The sequence below is a fragment of the Capsicum annuum genome, chromosome 1, assembly GCF_002878395.1.
Source record: "Capsicum annuum cultivar UCD-10X-F1 chromosome 1, UCD10Xv1.1, whole genome shotgun sequence".
NCBI lineage: Eukaryota > Viridiplantae > Streptophyta > Magnoliopsida > Solanales > Solanaceae > Capsicum > Capsicum annuum.
The window spans coordinates 8,038,907-8,061,639 of NC_061111.1; the positions used below are offsets into that span (position 1 = coordinate 8,038,907).

General features: G+C 37.3%; 3 protein-coding genes across 7 annotated transcripts; all 3 read right to left on the reverse strand.

Annotated features, from left to right (window-relative positions):
- Positions 1–378: 378 nt before the first annotated feature.
- LOC107866456 (pentatricopeptide repeat-containing protein At2g17525, mitochondrial) lies at positions 379–8,452 on the reverse strand. 5 transcript variants are annotated; one of them, XR_007057834.1, is made up of 2 exons: positions 2,137–8,452; positions 379–1,072 (listed from the first exon to the last, which is right to left on the reverse strand). XR_007057834.1 is itself a non-coding variant. In XM_047415426.1 (2 exons), the coding sequence occupies exon 1, from the start codon at positions 7,955–7,957 to the stop codon at positions 6,071–6,073; it is 1,887 nt and encodes a 628-aa protein (XP_047271382.1). In that variant the 5' UTR covers positions 7,958–8,360; the 3' UTR covers positions 379–1,072; positions 6,060–6,070. The 5 variants fall into 5 exon arrangements, 1 of the variants encoding a protein (XP_047271382.1); XR_007057833.1 differs by having other exon boundaries at positions 1,573–8,452; XR_007057835.1 differs by having other exon boundaries at positions 379–1,053; positions 5,757–8,360.
- Positions 8,453–8,498: 46 nt separating this feature from the next.
- Positions 8,499–16,287, reverse strand: LOC107866471 (phosphoribosylformylglycinamidine cyclo-ligase, chloroplastic/mitochondrial). Its single transcript, XM_016712526.2, has 9 exons — positions 16,002–16,287; positions 13,544–13,932; positions 10,765–10,859; positions 10,593–10,694; positions 10,419–10,478; positions 9,597–9,769; positions 9,369–9,471; positions 9,110–9,268; positions 8,499–8,932 (listed from the first exon to the last, which is right to left on the reverse strand). The coding sequence occupies exons 2-9, from the start codon at positions 13,893–13,895 to the stop codon at positions 8,762–8,764; spliced, it is 1,215 nt and encodes a 404-aa protein (XP_016568012.1). The 5' UTR covers positions 13,896–13,932; positions 16,002–16,287; the 3' UTR covers positions 8,499–8,761.
- Positions 16,288–17,057: 770 nt separating this feature from the next.
- LOC107866443 (leucine-rich repeat receptor-like serine/threonine-protein kinase At1g17230) lies at positions 17,058–21,545 on the reverse strand. The gene is made up of 4 exons (XM_016712505.2): positions 20,891–21,545; positions 19,543–19,803; positions 18,578–19,456; positions 17,058–17,780 (listed from the first exon to the last, which is right to left on the reverse strand). The coding sequence occupies exons 1-4, from the start codon at positions 21,324–21,326 to the stop codon at positions 17,302–17,304; spliced, it is 2,055 nt and encodes a 684-aa protein (XP_016567991.2). The 5' UTR covers positions 21,327–21,545; the 3' UTR covers positions 17,058–17,301.
- Positions 21,546–22,733: the final 1,188 nt, after the last annotated feature.

Here is a 22,733-nt window from a genome sequence, read left to right on the forward strand (position 1 = left end):
ATGAGAGTTTACACTTCATACTCAATATATGTGCCCAACATGGTCAAAGATATATATCTTTGATATCATTGGTGATAAGTAACTGCGAATTTGTTAAATAGTACTCCATATTAGTTATTGACAAGTTGTATATATGATTTTTTATCCCTAAGTGATATTATTCTTTTTTCTTTCTTCTTACGTATGTAGTACTATAATAATTAATAAAAACTCATACCAAATTTAGGTTAAACTAGTGCATCCATATATAATATCCACTATATATATATTCAGTTGCTTACGTAACTTTTATGCAGGATCATGACTTTAATTGAGTTCAAAATATGTACTTGTGCGTTGTGTAAGATGTTGGAATTAGAAAACTATATATGTATATTCTTTTCAAAATAGACATATATTCTTGTATTAGTTGAGACTTGAGACTGATAATTGAATTTTCATCTACTAGTTGAGATTTGAGACTGAGAATTGAATTAGGAAGTCACCGCCCAAGGTCTTAGCGTTGTAATCAATAAATAGTTGACTCACCCCGTTTATAAAAGGATCTTGACTTTGATCCACTCAAGGAATACAAGAGTGTCACTTACTGTTTTCTTGGGATTGAACTTTCTTTGTTTGCATTTTGTCCCCTTTTCAGCCAGCGCTAGAGACATGTTCAATTCTTCATTTACTAAAGCCATACTTGGACCAGTTATCTGGATCATCAAGAGTGCAAGTTGCTTCACGTACAGAGAATGTTCCCTTGAGATTTGGATCAATGAAGAGCAAGATTCAGCTGCACGTCTCATTGAGCAGTCAACAAGTCCTTTACCAGAGAGTACTTGAAGGTTATACATCGCTCTTTTCTGTGAATCCTCCAGTTGTAATGTATGTATTCAGGAGCCATATATATATCCAAGTGCAGCACTGACCTTTAGTGCTGAATAAACAACAACATCGGCAAGTAGCTTTAGTAAACCACAGTCCAGTATTAGTGGAGTGAACTGTTGATCAAGGAGGACTTTTTCCACTGATATGTTGCGATGAACCATAGAAGGCTTGTCTGGTTCAGAGCTGCGCAGATATCCCAGTCCTGTTAGAATGATGCATAACGATCAATACTAGTCAAAAGGAAATATGAAGGAATCATATTAAGATAGAATGCGAAAAAACATGAGTAAGTCTTCTCGCAAAAACAATAGGCTTAAGTTATCCATGCCCCTTTTAAGTTGTCCACAGAATTCACTTAAAACACTTTTAACTCAGTCTTATATCCTATCAAACACCTCTACTACTTAGGATTTGAACCACTTAGACACTCACGGTCATGGATAAATTTAAGGTCCGTAAAAAGTAAAGTTGAAATAATTTGCCATGTATTGAAGGTTTTATTAATTAGAGACCTTAGATATAGTAAAACTTGGCTCAAATATCAGCTACCTGTTGTTTCTAATGAACAAGTGAAATTAATGCAGTGATGGTGCAAATTCTGCTATTTCATCTTACTTAAGTCAATGGTACTGGTTTTGAAACAGTGAACACAGGACAACTACTAAATGAACATATTAATGTGGTTCTTGAGACATGTCCTACTTCTTGGTTTTCATGTTTCAGCGAGGTTAATAAGCTCAATCCTTCCATGAACTCTGTCTCCTCTACCTCCTGACCTCCATCCTTTAAGTTGTCGGTTCGAGACTTCGAGTCACCAAAGAAGCAAAAAGGGGGGAGCTCCTGGGGAAGTTGTCAATACGAGTCGCCAAAGGAACAAAAAGTGGAAGCTCCTAGGGAGGTTATAGGTTTGAGTCACCAAAAGAGAAAAAAAGTGGGAGCTCCTAGGGAGGTTGTTGGTTCGAGTCACTAAAAGAGCAAAAGGTGGAAGCTCCTAGGGAGGTTGTCGGTTATTATGTACTTTGATAATGAAAGAAAAATTGAAATCATGAAAGGGAAATTTTTATTGCTAATCCAAATTCAATACAAACTAGCTATTACAATTGATAAATTGAATTGGATACTACGAGAGATAAGTCGCCATGGAAGCTCCAATCGTCACCTTCAATGACGATTAGGGATAGAATTAGTCGAGAGGAGGAAGAAGAAGTAGTTAGGAAGAAGAGAGAGAAATGAGAGAATGAGAGGAAAAGATCGTTAGGATTTTACCAAAATAATTCGTTCCCTCCTTCACAATAGTTCACTGTGTTTATATTGAAGTGGACTGTCCGTGCCTCTCACGGGACCCTAATGTATGCCTCTCATGCGACCATTAATACAGGTCATGACAATCCTTCCCACTTAAAATCGACCTTGTCCTCAAGGTCATTGTTGAATACTTGACTAGCAGTTGATGATTTGGTTTGTTCCTTAGGAAGTATAGAGCACCCACAAAAATACCAATGCCAATAGCCAACTTGCAGGTGAACGACTTGTTCAATTGAAGCAATCCAGAGCTGCCTATTATCGTGGACAATTGTCGATGAAAGAAATGAAGTCCGTGCCTTTAGAAAAAGTTCTAGCCAGTGTTCAACAACTGAAGCAACTTCAAACTGTAGAGATGCAATTGTATACCCTTATTTTTTTAATTGAAGTTTTGAGACAGGGGAAGATTGCAATTTTCCTCTCGCAAATTGCAAAAGCCCATGAATGTGTTTACACGAGCAGAACACAGACTTAATCACTCTTTCGAGGAAATTTTCTGAAGTAAGCTTTAGAAGAATAAGCAATGCCGACTGAGCCAACCAATTTATCGCAAAAATATGTCCATTTGCTTTGCTGTCACTCAACCGTCCTCTTAAGTTGTTGTTAGTTATTTCCTCAGAATGACTCAACTTGATATGTTTGGTGTGCAAACAGCTGCAAATGAACCTTCGGATCCATGAAAAAGTCGACATTTCACATCTCATTTGATCATTATCTGCCACAACACCCGTTATGCTTCCATATAGTTTGACTATCCTCAAAGGAGAAGTCCTGAGAGGATGCACATATTAAGTGTTTAAATGCGGCAAGAGTAACACAAGAAGTCATTCCTCTCAATGGAGACTGCAAAATGATACTTCCTTTCTTCCTTTTGGACATAGACTACAGTAACAGTAGCTCCATCAAACAACTAATATGACCGAAACAACAACGGAAGAACCTCCACTGTATCACAACTTAGTAGACGTAATCGAGCAATAGTGCATAGTAATGACAACTTGAACTTAATAGGCTTCATATAATTGATATCAATCACATCCAAGATAGTATCTCCAGGGGCAAAAACTATAATAGTTCCATTATTTTCCTTCTCAAAACCGAAAGATAAGAAGTCAGCAGTGAGTTTATTAATCAGCCTGTCAGAATAAGCAATCAGCACATGTAGGAATAAAGACATACCCAACTCTACCCCATCAAGGAAAGTCCATAGAACCTGTCCAATATCAAACCAATTGCAAATGTGTAAGCCTAAGGTACATCCAAGCCATGAATTGACTTGGGTCATTTCATTCATTTGTCCGTACTTTCGCAGCTCATCAAGGAGTGTGCTCCGAATGGTAACGTGGAGTTGAAACTTTATCGCAACCAAAAACAGATGGCCTACAATGCCAAATATGGAGTCCACATGCCACAGAAAACAACCACTCCACTTGATCTTGTGGCCATGAACTCACAACTAATTCCTGGAACCCGACGCTGAAATATGTCCTTCACAGGTAATAAAGTGTGTACATATGAACCAAGTTGTAATTGTAGAATTTGGAGATATCCGCCAGGGGTTACTATAAATAAGTTTTCTCCAGGGTCAAAGGGAAATTGATTCAAAATACTTTGATCATTGGGTGTGGAATCAATGTGACAAGATAACATATGAATGATCTTCTTGAAATGATCCACAACAATAATTGAATAATGTCTTGTAGTGCCAAGAAATGTGGTAAGCAAACTACAACTGAATGAATACATACCCGACTTTACCCTATCAAGGAAAGCCCAGAAAGCTTGCCTGTGTCAACCCAATTACAACTGTTTAAACCCAAAGCATGTGGAAGAAAACCAGTAGTTATAAGCGAGCCACAACATTCTGCCAAACAATGCCTTTCCAGCTTTATATTGAATAGCTTGCCACCAAACTCTATGTCAAGTTTATGTCCCTTGCATGGCAAATCGTCGAGACACATCAATTTCGATATTGTATCCTCAACATCAAGAACATAAAGTCGTGAATTCAAACGTAAGCCCACGATTTCGATCTCCGTGGTATTTGTATTGTGGATGGAGTGAAGTTCAACTAGAATTTCATCTTCTGCCCATTGAGGAAATTCGCCAAACACCTGATCTGCTTTGTATTCTAAATTGACCTCACTGTTATTTTCCACTTTCAACAGTTCAACAATAGCCTGGTTGCAAGAACCCACCTCAGACTGGTTGTCCCCTTCATTCATTTCCCCCGAATAGACATTAAGACAAAAACCGCATTGGCAGTCAACACTACGTAAACACCCATAAACACATGAGTTGCATTGGCAGTCAACACTGCATATGCAATCCTCACCCCAACTCTGAAATTGTTTTAAATCCACAATTATTCCAGAAATTCCATCCACAAAGGCCCTTCTATTGGCATTGTTTCGTTCAACCAATTCAGTCAAAGTCGATGATTCCGCAAACATCTTCTTCGAATTACTACCCACAGTCGACACAGGTTCGTTCTCTGATACCAATTGTTATGTACTTTGATAATGAAAGAAAAATTGAAATCGTGAAAGGGAAATTTTTATTGCTAATCCAAATTCAATACAAACTAGCTATTACAATTGATAAATGGAATTGGATACTACGAGAGATAAGTCGCCAAGGAAGCTCCAATCGTCACCTTCAAATGGCGATTAGGGAGAGAATTAGTCGAGAGGAGGAAGAAGAAGTAGTTAGGAAGAAGAGAGAGAAATGAGAGAATGAGAGGAAAAGACTGTTGGGATTTTACCAAAATAATTTGTTCCCTCCTTCACAATAGTTCACTGTGTTTATATTGAAGTGGACTGTCCGTGCCTCTCACGTGACCCTAATGTATGTCTCTCACGCGACCATTAATACAGGTCATGACATCGGTTCAAGTCACTCAAAAAACAAAACGCGGGAGCTTCTAAGGAAGTTGTCCGTTTGAGTCACTAAAGCAAGAACATGGTTGCTGTTTAGGTCAACATCAAGATACTGAGAGGGGTTTCCTTTCGAGGTGAAGTCATAGATTGAAAAACACTCGCCCCTCCCCTTTGGACAACACAAACCTCTTAGCTTGAGGAGGTTTTCATGTTTCAGGGAGGTTAATAAGCTCAATCCTTCCATGAACTCTGTCAACCCTACCTCCTGACCTCCATCCTAAGTTGCCGGTTCGAGTCACCAAAGAAGAAAAAAAGGTGGGAGCTCCCAGGGAGGTTGTCGATTCGGGTCACCAAAGGTGCAAAAAGTGGAAGCTCCTAGGGAGGTTGTTGATTCAAGTCACCAAAGGAGCAAAAAGTGGAAGCTCCTAGGGAGGTTATAGGTTCGAGTCACCAAAGGTGCAAAAAAGTGGGAGCTCCTAGGGAGGTTGTTGGTTCGAGTCACTAAAAGAGCAAAAGGTGGAAGCTCCTAGGGAGGTTGTTGGTTCAAGTCGCTCGAAAAACAAAAAGCGAGAGCTTCCAGGGAAGTTGTTGGTTCGAGTCACTAAAGGAGCAAAAGGTGGGAGCTCCTACGGTGGGATAAAAAAACAAAGAAGCAATTTCCCTCAAAATTAAACAGAAAGCTATTTAATTACAAAGGCTACAAACCTTGTAAACTTGCCATGCTTCCAAGTTCTGGTGGTATACTCCCAGAAAGATTGTTCATATTGAGATAAAAATCATTCAACTCAGTCAAATTTCCAAGTTCTTTTGGTATATCTCCTGTTAAAAGAATTATAATGCAAGACCAGAAATACACTTCAACTCAGCAATTGCTGGTGACAATAAATGAGTTCTTGCATTTTAGAGACCGCAATCTTGATGATTTAAGGGCATTTGGTTCAACCAACTTTGCCTCAGATAATACCAAAAGCTTTGCAAAGGTCACAAAGAACGCCAGACAGCTCATACCTAGTGACTCGTCATGTCTGTATAATAGTCTGCAGTTGGCTAGTTAAACGGCAATACTTGTTATTGCCTTCTATCCAACTTGTTTGTTGACAAAGGCATACAAGCAATGCATTCCATGAATGGTAATCAGGAACTATACCGATTTCCACCATTTGCAGAAAGAACACAAATGCTCTGTGGAAATCTCCATTGCTACAGAAGGCATCAATGAATGGACTGTAACTTCCAGAGTCCAACAAGCAGCCTCTACCTATGATGTCCCCCATCAACTTTGATGCCTCTCCAACTTTACCCTGCTTGCAAAGCAGAATTATCAAAGCATTTAATGTTGATGCAACTGGAAGATAACCACGCCCAATCATCTCGTTCAGCAGCTCAAATGCTTCTCTTATACATCCTTTGCTGCAAAATCCACAAAGTAAGTTTGCATAAACAAGAGCACTTGGCATAACACCTTCCCTAACCATCTGATCATACACCCTCCTTGCTTCATCAATGCTTCCATTTTCACACAAACCAAGTATACTTACACTCCTATCCACAGCTCGTGGAAACAAATTTTCCATCTTCCTTAAAAATGCAAGTGCTTCTTCCAAACGGTTATCCTTGTAAAAACCATATATAACACCATTATACGGACTAATAGGAATCAGCGACACCTCTTTATCATCTTCCATTAATTCCAAGATCTTCAATCCAGCTTCCACTCTCCCCCCTGAACACAATCCATTGATAAGAGTACTGTAAGTGACAAAATTCCAATTTATCCCAACCCTTTTCATTTCATTGAACATATCAAGTGCCAAATCCAACATCTTGGAGTCACAAAGACCAGATATCAAGCCGTTATATGTATCTGTATTCGGCATGCACCCTTTCAACTCCATTTCCTTCAAAAGACGACACCCTACTTTCACTTTCCCTAATCTAATAAACCCACTAATCAATGTGTTATATGCCACAACATCAACAACACCTCCTCTTTCCTCAACCCTTGCTAGTACCTCCACTGCCTCTGAAGCACGTCCATGTTTACAAAGAAGTTCCACTACTTTAGTCACTGTAATAACATCAGGAATATACCCTTTACTAAAGCTCTTTTCCAGCATCACCAAAGCCTGTACTAAATTTCCTTCTCCACAATATGCGGATATCAAAATGTTAAAAGTCACATCACTTGGTTCAACCAAATCTCTCATTAAACTCCTTGCTCTCCCTACCTTCCCATTCTTGCATAGTCCATGTATAAGTGTATTGTAAATCACAGCATTCGGGATAACGCCACGAGTTTTCATCACTTGAAGCAGCTTAAACCCATCACCAATCCTATTAGTCAAGCAAAGTCCTTTCATCAGAATACCGTAAGTGTAATCGTCACCCTGAATTCCAGTCCCCATCATTTTCTTCCTATAAAATTCTCTAGCAATGTCGATATCTTCCTTAACAAGGATATCAAGAATCGAATTGTAGAGCTTCAGGGTTGGTTTCTTTTCAAACTTGGACATCAATTCAGGAACTTTGATGACTTGTTTAATCATTCGAGCACGACCAAGACCACGCACAATGGTCACAAAAGTATCCTCATCTGGGGTTGATCCAATTGAGCTAGGCATTTCGTCGAGCAGGTGGTGGACACAATCGAAACGCCGAAACTTACAGAGCTTGTGGATTAAAGTTCTGTAGGTAGAGTGATTGTGAGTGAAACTGCGAAGCTTGGAGGCCCATCTAAAGGTTTGAAGAGCTTCAGTTGCAGATTTTTGTTCCAAAATTAAACGGGAGATGTTTTCTTGAGTTGGGACAGGACTGCTTAATACTGGTTGTGATTGCGTAGTGAGAAATGCTCCATAACTTCTTCGGTTACTGAAACAACAGATGGAGAATTTATAGGCTCTGTGCATTTCAGCCAAGACAACAACCGTGTCGTGTTTTGCTATGTGTTTGGATTTTGCTGTATTCAAGTGTTTCTACAGTAGTTTTGAACAAATGAATAAAACATCTAATCTTTTTAAGAGTAAAAAGAAAAGGATTCTTGGAAGGTGTACATAACATTAGTTATTTGTAATATAACCTCATCATTTGACTCTACATAATGCTCGTTTGGTGTAAGTACCAAATTAAAAAGAATAGACCGATGCACTAAAGATCTCACTACGACCAAAATTCAAAAAAGGACTGACCACAAGAATTTATTATATGCAAACTTACCTTACATTTCTGCTAAAGAACGACAAATTTACCAATTACTCCAAAACTCCCCTTCAGTTGAGGAATAACTAATCTCGAGACCAAATTTAATAGGCGTCTATCCCACATATTTAACTGAAATAAAATCCCGAAATAACTTATCCCAAAATTAGTTATCTCACGATTATTGTGTTATTTTTATCCACATAGAGGGTGTAAGAGCAATCCTGGAACAAATTGTCGCCGGATGACTAGTTCCCAAACCAAACGATCGAAAATGAAATATAACAGAAATCATTTTCTACATTCCATGCAAAACTATTTCAAAATTTCTTGAAGCTGCCTTCATGGCTACATCTTCATTTTTAATACACAACACATTTTTAAGAGTGAATACATTGGTTGTATTAGATGAAAAAGGCTCCAGCTTAGGAGAAAAAACTCTCAATCACTTCTTAAAAACTCTTTCAGATCAATGCTGATATCGATGCATCAACCGATGACCACCTGCATAGCTTTCACCTATAGCTTACTCCGTCACCCTTTACAACCTCACCAACCCGGTATGCAATGCTCGTCTGCTGTACTTCCCCAAGTATTCGATCAGCTGCTTCGGGACTAACTACGAGGACCATCCCGATTCCCATATTGAAAGTCCGCATCATCTCAGCATCTTCTATTCTTCCAGCCTTCATTTCAATGACCATATTGCAAACATTAAAGATAGAAACAACAACAACAACAACAACAAACCCAGTGTATTCCCACAACATTAAAGATAGAAACAAAAACTGAAAAAAAGTTTGCAGGTTAATTGATTTCTCAACAATATGGCATGCAATAGTTAAGTGTCAAAAGATTCTCACCTCTTGAATCCATTTAAAAATAGGAGGAATTGCCCAAGAGCCCTCGTAAATCATGGCTCCAAGACCTTTAGGAAATACTCGAGGGATGTTGTCAGTGAAGCCACCTCCTGTAATGTGGGCTATTCCTTTAACTCCTCCTTTGCTAATAATATCAAGAACCTACATTTTCCAAATCCGCGAAACACATGACTGCATACCCGATTTAAAAAACAAAATTTTATTAATAGAAATACAAGGGAAAGGAAACTAAAGGTGAAACCTGTTTAACATATATAACAGTTGGGGCAATCAAAGCTTCACCAAGTGTAATAGTTTCACCAGGAAGCTGGTCTTTCAATGAAAGGCCACTTTGCTTCAGAACCCTACACAGGTTAGCGTGTCATTATCATTCTACGGAGGGAAAGAAAAGCATGCAAAGTCAAAACGGAAATGAAATTATCAAAATAATTTTAAAGGCTAAATACGTTATCTCTGAAGGTAAACAAACCTTCTCACAAGAGAGAAACCATTTGAATGAACTCCACTAGATGGTAAACCAATAAGAACGTCTCCAACCTTAATATTTTTCCCGTCAATAACTGAATCTTTTTTCACAATGCCCACAGCAAATCCACTGAGGTCATACTCGCCTACGGCATAGAAATCTGGCATCTCCGCAGTCTGATACGCACATTAAATCAACTGAGTGCAATAATAGAAGATTAACTCAGCTGAGTGTAAAACATGGTTTTGCCAAGTCTACCATATAATGAGTAAAATCATGTCAGTGTTCACACTTGAACAAATTCAGTTCTTATATCCTGGATCACATCAGCCAATTCTACAGTCGGAAACACATCTTACAGTACACATTTTTGTATCATGAAACAAATATTTGGGACCTTCAGAGAGAGAGAGAGACAGAACAGCAACACATACACACAAAAGCACAAGGGGAAAGACGCACATGAAGAAATTGGAAAATACTCTCTTTTTTCCAGCCTTCTTTTTATTTTTAAGGCATATAGTGCATTCTCGCTTTCAGGGGGAATTCTTGGAAAAATCTAGTACAAGGAGGAAGCGAGGGTTGGGACAAGTGAATCCGATGTGAGGGAAGGATAAGCTACAAGTTTTTATGTGTGACATCCATAATGTCTCAACGACTCTATGCACACATCTTCAACGAAAAAAATATAGCACAAAATAGTTAACTTTATACTAAAAATCTTTTGTTAGAAAGAGCAGCTCAATATTTGTTATTAAAATAGTTAACTTTTGCAGCAGAATACGAGTGTTGCAAATAATTTACTAGGAGTCGAGTTAAAGGTACCTCTCCCCCTAGAAGAGCGCAATCAGATTGCTGACAACCATCCACAATACCTTTTATGACCTGCATATATGCAAGAAGCCAACTCTATTTTACTGGAAAAGGAAACAACACATATGTATGATTAAGGCTCTAGAAACGCAAGGAAGTGAGATAGATATATGTGGCCAAACTTACCTTCTCTGCAAGGTCAACATCAAGGCGGCTGGTTGCAAAATAATCAAGGAAAAATAAAGGTTTTGCTCCAGAAGTGACAATGTCATTAACACTCATCGCAACCTGGGAACAAAAGACACCATTAGTTCTTGCATATCTGCAAAATACATAAAAAAAGACGAATCAAATTTACCAGATCAATCCCAATGGTATCATGAATTCCCGTTTCAAATGCCAACTTAAGTTTTGTCCCCACACCATCAGTACCAGCTACGAGGTATGAATCCCCTGCTCAGTTGAAGAGTAAAAAAAAAAGAACTTACAAAGTTAAGATCTGTAACAACACTTAAACATACCAAAAATCAAAAAGAGAAATCCTACTCCGACTATTGCCTATACTGCCATGAAAAATAATAGAGCAGATAGATAAAGGGGGACTTAGAGCAGGAACCTACAAGTTTTGACAACTATGCTGCACTAATTTAGTCGAACAAACTTGTTTGTTCCTAGGTTCCACTGCGACTTCAACATTTTATCATACTCAGAATCAGCAAAAACAGGTTTGGAATATATATAACCGTCACTTTGAGCAAGCAAAATGATGTCAGCTTTTAAGATTACCAAACCAACATTAAATACCAATTTCCAAACCAACATTAAACTCCAAGGAGCAGGTTATGCCACTTTATGCCTAAGGCTTCAAATTAAGTAAGTTATGTCCGCGAAAGGAAATAGACTTATCCACTTGGCTGGTAGCAAAGCAAAAATAAAAATTATACGGTGCTTCTTTGGCAGGTCCTGCCGTTACAACTGTGAGTAATTGCAGGCACCAAGAAAATGATATGAGATACTCACGGAAGGAGATGAACTTTGCAAGGAACACTGAATGCTTAAATACATGACCATGCAAAGGAGACAACAACAACAACATACCCAGTGTATTCCCACATAGTGGGGTCAGGGAGGGTAATGTGTACGCAGTCCATACCACCCCTCAGATGAAGTAGAGAGGTGGTTTCCGATAGACCCCCGGCTCAGGACAAATACTGTATTATTAGTTTTAGTAATATAGCTCCTACATCCAAACTTGGTACTTTTTAATGAAGTGCATGCATTTAGCGAAAAATTGAAATGCTTCTCTCTAAGCATAGAGAACTACTATACAGTAAACAGTGCAGGATATCACATAAACATAACAAGTTGATAAAGGATCACAAATACATTAGCATATGCCACTCAAGGAGACAAATCATTCCAGATCATCATATACTTCAGGAGATAGCTAGAGAAAATTAGCAAAAAACTGAAGCAGGACATTTTTGAACAGTTAAGCTGAAACAGCATGTTAGTCCAGAAAACAGATTGCAATCCCAACTTCTTTCTTAATAGAAGGAAGCAAGTTGCCTAAATTCAAGACTTCTACAGTTCTACTTCTACTTGCTTTGCAAGCCAAACCTGCTATCATGATAAATTTGGACGCCAGCAGGCCAAGTTACAACAAGCGGAACTTAAGTCTTAGTGGTAGAACTATGCCAACTTCTGAGACTAACATGTAAACAACCTAATTGCAAGAAAGATTTGCTACTAGTCCACCAGTAAAGTTCCAATACAACAACATGCCCAGTATGATCACACATGGTGGGTAAACTAAATCCCAGTGTCAACGCAAAATACTACACCGAGAAGCCTTTGGTCCTTGAGAACAGAGGATACTACGCCATCACATAATAGTAAATGAGCATACACAATTTCTTTTTGATGAATCAACTATACTGTTTTTTAGATCTCTTGGGCTTTTCATCACAAACTTTTGTTTAGATTGACTATTGAAAATACAACATGATGCTAGGACAAAGAAGCGACTACCAAGTTTCACAGGGTCATATCCCACCTACAACACCTGGTTTGTACCCAATTACTCCAACCTAGATGAGGAAAATTACACTGCACAAGATTGCCGGATGTATCAGTCAAGCTGCATGCAGCCTTGGCCTGTCTATACAGTCATCACAAATACAACAACAACAACTTACCCAGTGTATTCCCACAAAGTGGGGTCCCGGGGAGGGTAAAGTGTACGCAGTCCATACCACTATCTCAGATGAAGTAAAGAGGTTGTTTCCGATGGACCCTCAGCTCATGACACATAACAATATACCAATCCGAGAACATAAAAACAAACAACAAAATATGGTAACACACCACTAGATAAAAGAAGAAACAAGATACCCATAGAATAATACTATGAACTACCTATCCAAAATCACAAACATCCCCAAAACACCATGAATAAGAAACTACAAGACACATTCACAACACTATGACTACAGGTAAATCGACAAACAAAGCACTCCTCCCCACTAGTAAGGGCGCACACCAACCCACTAACTCTCTACCCTAATTCGCATCCTCCCCCGAGTCTTGTCAATAAGCACTACATCGTCAGCAAATAACATACACCAATGCACCTCCCATTGAATATGACGAGTCAAAACATTCATCACCAAGGCAAATAAAAAATGAACTAAGCGTCGATCCCTGGTATGCATCCTCCAGTAAAAAAAAATACCGTCATCACAAATATCTTTTTGAAAAGGTCCAACCATGGTATGCATCCTCCAGTAATAAAAATTACTTCTTCCCACTAAAAAGCAGAATACAAGCTTGATATGTGTCCCCTAAGAAAATATGCGGCAGAGTTTACACAACCAAAATTGAGAATGCGTTAGTAGACTGGGATGAATTGGGGGGAGAGGGGCACATAGAGAATGAAAGGGCAAGCTTAAGAAAATGTTTTCTAAAGTATTTTCCTGTAGTCACAGGAGCAGCTTATTGATTGAGTGGTCATTTGATTTTTCAAACAAGCAAAGCTTGATTATTGCTTTATCTAAACAAAAAAAGTCAGTGCTTTCAATTGAAGATGCCGTGCTGAAGTATTAACAAACAAAAAGAAAGCTAAAGGAAAAGAATACCTAGTGGAAAGAGACCTCCAAATCCCCCAATTCCAGGTGCCATTTTGGCTATTCTTCTCACAAGCTCTGAACCTGCATCAATGTCCACACCAGCATCCTTATATGTAAGACTGCTGGGCTCATCTGCAGCAGTGCCAACCTGACTGGCACTACAAGTAACCGAGAACGTAATGTTTTTTTCCCTGTCACTTTTAACATTTATAACTTTACATAAAGGCAGTAGCTTCTTTGAGAAGCCTTGGAACTTGGGTACACATGATCTTGGCTCAAAGATGGACGATTTTAAGTGACAAACAGGGGATGCAGCAATGCACCTCGATAGTTCCAAATTGGCTCCAGTAGACGTGTTCATGGCAACCCAAGGAGAAAGCAGCTTGAAGCTCACCAAACTAAAATAACCAAACAACAGAGAACATGGTCAGAAGCGCATCCATAGTTTAAATTTGATAGGATTCTTATTGTTGGACCCATAACTTTTGAATTATTGATAATAGATGCAGAGCAGCAAAGAAAAAAAGGATTATAAGAAGAAAAAAGAAGATAAGAAGTTTTAGGAACTATATGCAGCTACCATATCTCTAAAGAGTAAGCAACACTAGTTAAGAACTATATACGCAGCTTCCATATCTCTAAAGAATAAGCAACACCAGTTAAGAACTATAAATGCAGCTATCATATCTCCAACAATAACAGCAATTAGGAACTGTAACAAGATGATAAGAAATTTTATGCAATGTATGTAACCACCATACTGCAAGGACATCATCGAGGACCACATTTAGCAAACAATACAAAAAATAACCATACTAATTCATTGGCACCCAAATAATCCACACAAGATACTAAAACATTATGGATCAACTCCCCATTCCATAGCCTAAAGCCCATAAATTTAGCAGTTTACAGCTTAAAATCAAAATCAAACCCTAAAGAATGCAAAATAGACCACCAAAAATAAACCCCAATGCAACACTCTACTAATCATATATTATCCTGCGGCACAAAACAAACAAGAACACCAAACCAAGCACCAATTGACACAACAAAAACATCATCAACTACTTAATCATCGGAGTCGGCTATTTGAATCCTCAAAGTTAATTCTGCTCCAATTAGACGAATTTATTCATAGCTCAGTAATAACAACAATAATAATACACCTAGTGTAATCCCACAAGTGAGGTCTGGGGAGGGTAGTGTACGCAAACCTTACCTCTTCCTTCAATCAGATGAAAAAGACAAACATCGGCAACAAGCAGTAAGAACAACACGAAAATACACTAATAAAAGCTGGGGGGAAACCAACCAATAGAAATAAAATCCAAGAATACGAAAATACAAGACTGTACAACTAATACTCTAGGAATGGAAAAGCAACGCACTCGACTACCTACTGCCCTAATTCTCAACCTCCACACCGTCCTATCAAGGGTCATATCCTTGTGGGGAGATAAACTTGCACTGTGCCCTGCCTAATCACCCCAACCCAGTATTTCTTAAGCCTATACCTATCCCTCCTGAAGCCCTCGACAGCCACCCTCTTGCACCTCCTCACCAGAACATCTGCACAGCTCCTCTCAACCTTATTTTCTGCGTCTTACCTCCACGGGTGCCACTCCCACCATGGCCCGAATAATTTCATTTTCTGCGTATCGGTCGTTTCGGTTCGGTTTTGGAAGTTATCGGTTTTACTTAATCATTATCGGTTTGTATATACGCTAAACCGTTAAAGAACCGTTAAGATATCAGTTAATCGGTTATCGGTTTATCGATTTTTAATAGTTATCAGTTCGGTTATCGGGTTAACCGTTAACATTGAACATATATAATTTAAAGTTCAAAGCTACTGCCTACTGCTTATTGCTCTTTCTCTGCACAAACTGCATTTCCTGCAGTTAATTTCCTACACTAACTGCACAAGTACAAAATCTGAACCCACAAATAATCCCACCAAAAAGTAGTGTCTTCATAAATAAAAAGCACATAAGCGAGCACATGGAATAAGATACAAGAAGCCAACAACAAAATTACAAGTTACAGCGCAGTTTAATGACATAGAAATGGAAGAATGTACAAGGCATTAACATTTAAGATTTCAAATAACACCACCATGTTACTAGATGCCACACAAGAAACACAACAGGTCGAAGAACACTAGAGGAACAGATGCAGAGTGCAACTTAAACTATATTGATAAAGTCAAATACCAATTTTTCAGTATTCATACTAAGTTAATTGCACGCACTTAGACAAATTAGCAGGAAGCCACTAGTACAAAAATCCAAGATTCACCTCTATGTCATGAACTATAAAAATCAAGTCAAAATATGCCAACAGGGTCTTAAAGATGACAACTTTACCACATCAGTCAGCAAGAAAAGAAGAAAAAGCAAGCTTACCAAGAAAGACACAAACAGAGAGGATGAGAGATTATGAGAAAATTGAAAATAAAAGTTACCTGTTGTTGAGAGCAGCCAGCAGTTTGGGTTTGGCCTTTGGGTCTTGAGCAGCACTGCAGCAGCCAGCAGTAGCTTTGAGTTCTCAGTTGTGATTGTAATTGAAGTATTGAACCTAATTAAAAGAGGCAAACGAATTAGAATATTGAATGAAGGATCTCTTTGCTGGGCCGATGGGATAATTATTAGGGCGGTTCAGCTTGTCTTGTTGGGCCGAACCGATTGGATCTAAAAATTATACAAATAGACAACTTATGTTTTCAATATTACAAAAAAATCTTAACTCCCTAACCATATTACAAATCTCCATCATATATACAGAATGTTGTGTATATGTTGCTATATTTATGTTATGTATATTAATAGGGAGAGAAAGTAAACTAATTAAAAAAATGGAAGAGAGTATAAGGGTTGGTATTTATGTTATTTATATTAAATATTATTTCTAGTATATTATAGTTCAAACACTAATTCTAAAGCCCTTTCACACTTTTAATATATTATAGATATGGATTATATATTATAGATAGATATAGATATAGATATAGATTATAGATTTAGATATAAATAGATTATAATATAGATATAGATTATAAATATAATATTATCTAAAAAAAAAAAAAAAGTTAACTATCATAAAATTTACAATTAAAACTTTTGAGTCATCTTGGAACAGTTGGGAATTGCTGATCTCGTTTATAACAAAAACCTTTGAAGGTATGATCGATCTCGCCACTCATCAAAAAACTTGATAATTCTATTGGACTACGTGTCTGCTATGGTAGAATATTTGTCTATTATACTGATAAAAAAAATGTATAGTTGCAAAAGTTATATAGTATATAAAAATCTTTAATTTTGATGCCTTGTTTTTATGATTCTTCAATTACACCAACTGTTATGGTCCATTTTATTTTTATTCTATATTTTTGTAATAAGATAGCTGAGTTGTCCAAATAGTTAGGGAGTTTGTAGTTTTGTTAACACAAAAATGCTTTCTAAAATAGCTACTCTTATCTTGATTGATCATTTTTCATCATTAATATATGAGACAGTAATAAAAAGAATGCATTTTATTAGAATATTGGCCCTGAAAGAAGACATTAAAATACTGTCAAAAGATCAAATAATGGTACAAGTTCATTAGCTTCCTCTTTCATCTCTTTTGAGCTACAACAATCAAAGACACCAAAGAATTTGTTCAATCTGCCTCATTATTTACACAAGATCGAGTGATGTTGCATAATGCAAGAGATGGAAAAGCTGCAGCTCTGTCGATATGGTACTTTTTTGGTCCCTCTTTCAGCCACCACTAGACCTGTTCAATTCTTCATTTACTAAAGCCATACTTGGCCTGTTATCTGGATCCTCAAGAGTGCAGCTTACTGAAAGTTTAGTTAACATAGTTGCTTCGCTTACAGAGAATGTTCCCTTGAGATTTGGATCGATAAAGTTCTCAAAGTTGCAAGATTCAGCTGCACGTCTCATTGCGCAGTCAACAAGTCCTTTACCAGAGAGTACTTGAAGGATAATTACTCCAAATGCATATACATCGCTCTTCTCTGTGAATCGGCCAGTTGTAATGTATTCAGGAGCCATATATCCAAGTGCAGCACTGACCTTAAGTGCTGAATAAACAACATCATCGGCAAGTAGCTTTAGTAAACCACAGTCCAGTATTAGTGGAGTGAACTGTTGATCAAGGAGGACTTTTTCTACAGATATATTGCGATGAACCATAGAAGGTTTGTCTAGTTCGGAGCTGTGCAGATATCCTAGTCCTGTTAGAAAGATGCATAGCTATTGGCATTAGTCAAAAGGAAATATGAAGGAATCATATATTAAGATAGAATGCAAAAATCGCGAGTAGTCTTGAGTTGAGGGGCTATCTTGAACAGCCTCTCTACCTCCAAGGTGGAGGTAAGGTCTGCGGGCACACTACCTTCCCCAAAACCCACTTGGTCGGATTACATTGGGTATGCCGTTGTTGCAAAAAACATGTGTAAGTCTTCTGTGACTCTCACAAAACCAATATAGACAGTAAGTTGAAACCATACGCCATCATAGTGTATTGAAGGTTTAATTCACTAGAGACCTTAGCTATACCAAAAGCTAAGCTCAAATGCAAGGTAAGGCGCGTACATTAGACCCTTGTGGGCCGTCCCTTCCCCGGATCCTACGCATAGCGGGAGCTTTAGTGTACCGGGCTGTCCTTTTTTTAAATATTTGTTCCCTGTGGTTTCCAGTATGAACTACTAAAGTTAATGCAGTGATGGTGCAACTCCGATAATTCATCTTAATCAAATCAAAGGCACTGGTTATGAAACAGTGAATATAGGAGAACTATTAAATGCACACATTAATATGGTTCTTGAGACATGTCCTACTTCTTCCCTTGATGGCAAGGAAACTTGAAGTTTCGAATAAAGCAATAATTGGCAACCTCTTTCTGGTCTTCACTTAAGACACAACAATTACTGCTTGCCCCACAACTATATCTGTAGGTGGCAATAATTTCGAATTTTTTTTTCACATTAATTTGCAAAAGATGTAATGATGAACAAAAGCAAAGACTAACCTTTTGCTATACCCTTGACGATTGAAACTCTTTTGGACCAGTCAAGAACATGATTGCTGTTTACATCAACATCAAGATACTGAGAGAGGTTTCCTTTAGAGGCGAAGTCGTAGATTAAAAAACACTCACCCCTCCCCTTTGAACAACAGAAACCTCTTAGCTTGACGAGGTTTTCATGTTTCAGGGAGGTTAATAAGCTCAAACCCTCCATGAACTCAGTCTCCTCCGACTTACAGCTTGTTACGCTGATGCTTTTTACAGCTACAATAGATCCATCTTTCAATATACCTTTGTAAACAGCAGAGAAATTGCTCCGTCCCAATAGATTTAACTCTGTAAAATGTTGAGTTGCAGACTCAACCTCTTCCAAATTGAACTTGAATCCATTTAAAAAGTCATTGTACATGCTGTTGCAACCCTTTTCAGGGGTCATAGGGTCCCAACGATTCGAGTACTCAACAGTAAGTAGTGGAGAGGGGCTTCTCTTGTATATTTCCTTTGCCTGATCAGTACTAAGCCGATCATCTGATGTATCACTTGTATTCCCTACTCTTTGTTTAAGCCTTCTTCGTCTGAATATACCGAAAACTACAGAAACTACCAAAGTTACAGTGACTGTAATCACTGAAGCAACAATAATCGCTTGAGGAAATTTTGATGATCTCGAACAATGAGTTTGATTACAATGCAAAGGACTAATATGAGCAGCTCCTGGGACATCCTTAGCGACCCCGTTATTATTGGAATCAGGTACATCAGAACCAACTTGATTCACGTTGACATGATCCCAGGCAGTGCAAACTCTCAATGAAGTAAATCCAGTACCACATAAACCAGGATTGCTTTCATAATTGAATTTTTCATTCAATCTCCGCAAAGCTTCAAACAGTTGAGACAAAAAGAGGTTTAGCATCAGATCTCATTCAAAAGGGAATAACTTCAAGAACTCGAAAAGGGAAACTAACCTGGAGGAACAACTCCAGAGAGGGTATTATTTTGTACTTCTAGAACTTCCAACTGGGGAGCAGCAGCTAATTTTGTCGGAATTGGACCGGATAGCTGATTGAATCCCAAATATAGCTTTTTCAACGTCCCCGAGATTCCTAAGTTTACTGGAATTTCACCTGTCAACCTGTTACGTTGCAATTCAAGAACACTCAACTTCTTCAAGAACCCAATCTCTTTTGGTATGCTCCCTGTCAACTGGTTACAACTCAAGTCCAGCACTGTGGAACCACAAAATGCCCAAATCAACTCAGAACACAAATCATTGAAGAAAAGGAAAAAAAGATAAAAAGTTCTTCAAAAATATAACTAACAAGAAAGGAAAAAGACACAGAGGGGTACGTGAGTGCGGCAGTGGCGGAAGCAGGAATTTTAACAATGGATTTACAAAATGTAAGATGACATACTTGGAATTTCGAATCTGCAACCTAACACAATTTTGAGTCATTTATACTGTTGTACACTTCTACTTAATGATTTCATCATGTTAGGGAATTCAACAATTTATATATATACAAAAAGTTTATTTTCTAATCAAATTTGCTGTATAAGTTTTGGACAAAGGGAATTCAGTTGCAATGTCTTCAAACGAATAAGAAAAAAACCACCAATCCACACAAAGTCCTACCTTTACATAACCAAAAAATCTGCATAGATCTGTAAGAAATTTTGCAACTTGTCTACTACAACAACAACAACAACACCACACCAATGTATTCCTATAAGTGGGATCTCGGGAGGCTAAAATTCACGCAGACTAACACCCCTACTTCGTGGAGATAGAGAGGTTGTTTCCGAAATACCCTCTGCTAAAGTAACACATAACAAAGCAGTTTGAAAAAGATTACACAGAGGTAGAACAAGGCATAGCAAATAAGACAAAAAAAAAAATACAGAAACAGACCATACAGAGCAGAATAATGTGATAAGCAAAGCACAAGAAACAACAGATAGTAGCTTGTCTACTATGTTACCTAAATTCATTTATACTAAGCAATAATAAGATGCACGAACTCTTCACTTTTGATGCCGTATCCGTGTCGGATTCTCCAAAAATACAGTACTTTTGGCGAACCAACACGCACCAGCTGACATTTTTGAAGAGTTCGAGCAACATAGAGCAATACAAAGTTGCACGGACTCTTCACTTTTGATACTGCACCCATGTCAGATTCTCCAAATACACACTAGTTTTGCAGAAATCGACACACACCCATCAACATTTTTGAAGAGCCCAACCAACATAGCTCAACAATCAGCAGAACAAAAAGAATTCCAAGAAAAGGAAATTTACTAGCTACTACAAACCTTGTAAACTTGCCATGTTTCCAAGTTCTGATGGTATACTCCCAGTAAAATTGTTCATATTGAGATAAAGATCATTCAACTCAGTCAAATTCCCAAGTTCTTTTGGTATGTCTCCTGTTAAAGAATTATAATGCAAGTAAAGACCAGAAATACACTTCAGTTCAGCAATTGCTGGTGACAATTTTCCAGCAAGTCTACTGTTTGTCAATGTAATATTTGTTACTTTATGATGTTCATTACAAATAACACCAAGAAAAGAACCACTACATGGATCACCATCACTTGTCCATGATGAAAGTTTCTTGTTTTCTGGATCCAAAGCTGATTTTATCTCCATTAAAGCTCTTACCTCAGCATTTCCAAAAACATGTTCAATACAAGAAAATGCAAAAAACATAGGTAAAATGAAAGCTAAGAAGAAATAATTAACACCCATTTTTGCTGAATTTTGTTATATTCAAACAAACAAAAAAGTTTAGGCTTTTTATGAAGTACTAGTGAGCTTTTGCATTGGGATTTCAATGGTGCTTTACAGTTGAGAGAGAGAGAGAGAGAGAGAAAGAGGGAGTTTATTGGTGTGAAATGTCAAAAGAGAAAAGGGAACTAGTTAGTTAGAAATACAGTAAGGAAGACTTTTTGAGCATACTGTCTGACACATGCATGCACATTCTTGAGCAAATTCAATAACTTTAAATATAATTTGATACTTATTTGTATTAAGAATTTGTTTAATATGTATAAGACATGAGTTATTGGTGAGTTCAACAAAACTTAATAACTATAATACGATCTGATATTTGTTTATATTAAAAAAAAATGTATGTAATATGGATAAGAGATTTATTAAGAACCTAGTAACTTTTTTTAAAAAAAAAAATAGAATTCATAAACTCAAAATTCACCTTTGTTTCTTTATATCATCATTTTTAAAATTTAGTTACATTGCTTCTGTAAATAAGTTTGAAGCTTAAGTTATATGGATTGATCGATAATATGTGTGTTTGGTACTGTGTTTCCCAATATTATTTTGAAAATAAATAATTTTCTTACTTATTTTCTGATAATTGATAAGTAAAGAAAATATTACTAGTATATTATCTCAAGAACATTTACATTGGAAATTTAGAAAATGTAATAAGGGTAGGAGTGGTAGGGTGGCGGTAGAGGTAGGATAGAGATAATAAATTTGAAATATTACTTATAAAATTTATTTTGCTTACGCCCTTTACATAAGTCGTTTTCCTTATATTATAACGAACTTGATTTATTTGAAAGAAAAAGGTCAAATCATTTTGATCATCCAAATATGAAAAAAAAAACATTTTCTTCCTATCAAATATATTCGATATATAAAAAGATATCTAGACAATTAGGTCGATGTTACCCTTAGTACTGCTTGAGACGGTTAAAGGGTAAGGGCTCTCTAGATGTATTATTTTGTTAGTTAATGGTACTTTACATGGTTAAAAAAAAAAAATTAGGTCGATGAATATAAGTTGTATATGGTTCCTCAAACTTTAATTTCTTTCCCATTTTCATATCCCTCTGATTTCCTCAACACTTTTTCCAATTCAAACTTGTATTAAATGTGAACAAGTTATCTATTTTTCGGCTTTACAAAGCATGATTCAGAATTCCACTTGCAATATTTACATCATATAGTAAGAGTAATTAATTAATTCATGTGGAAATGAAAGTTATTATTGTCTACAGAATAAAAATATTCTCACGTATCATGGTCTCACCCAAATAGGATTAATTAAATAGACAAAAGCATATAGTATAAAAGTATTCAAGGACATGCATGTGAGTTTTCCACATTGAGATTGAGCTAAACGCAGAT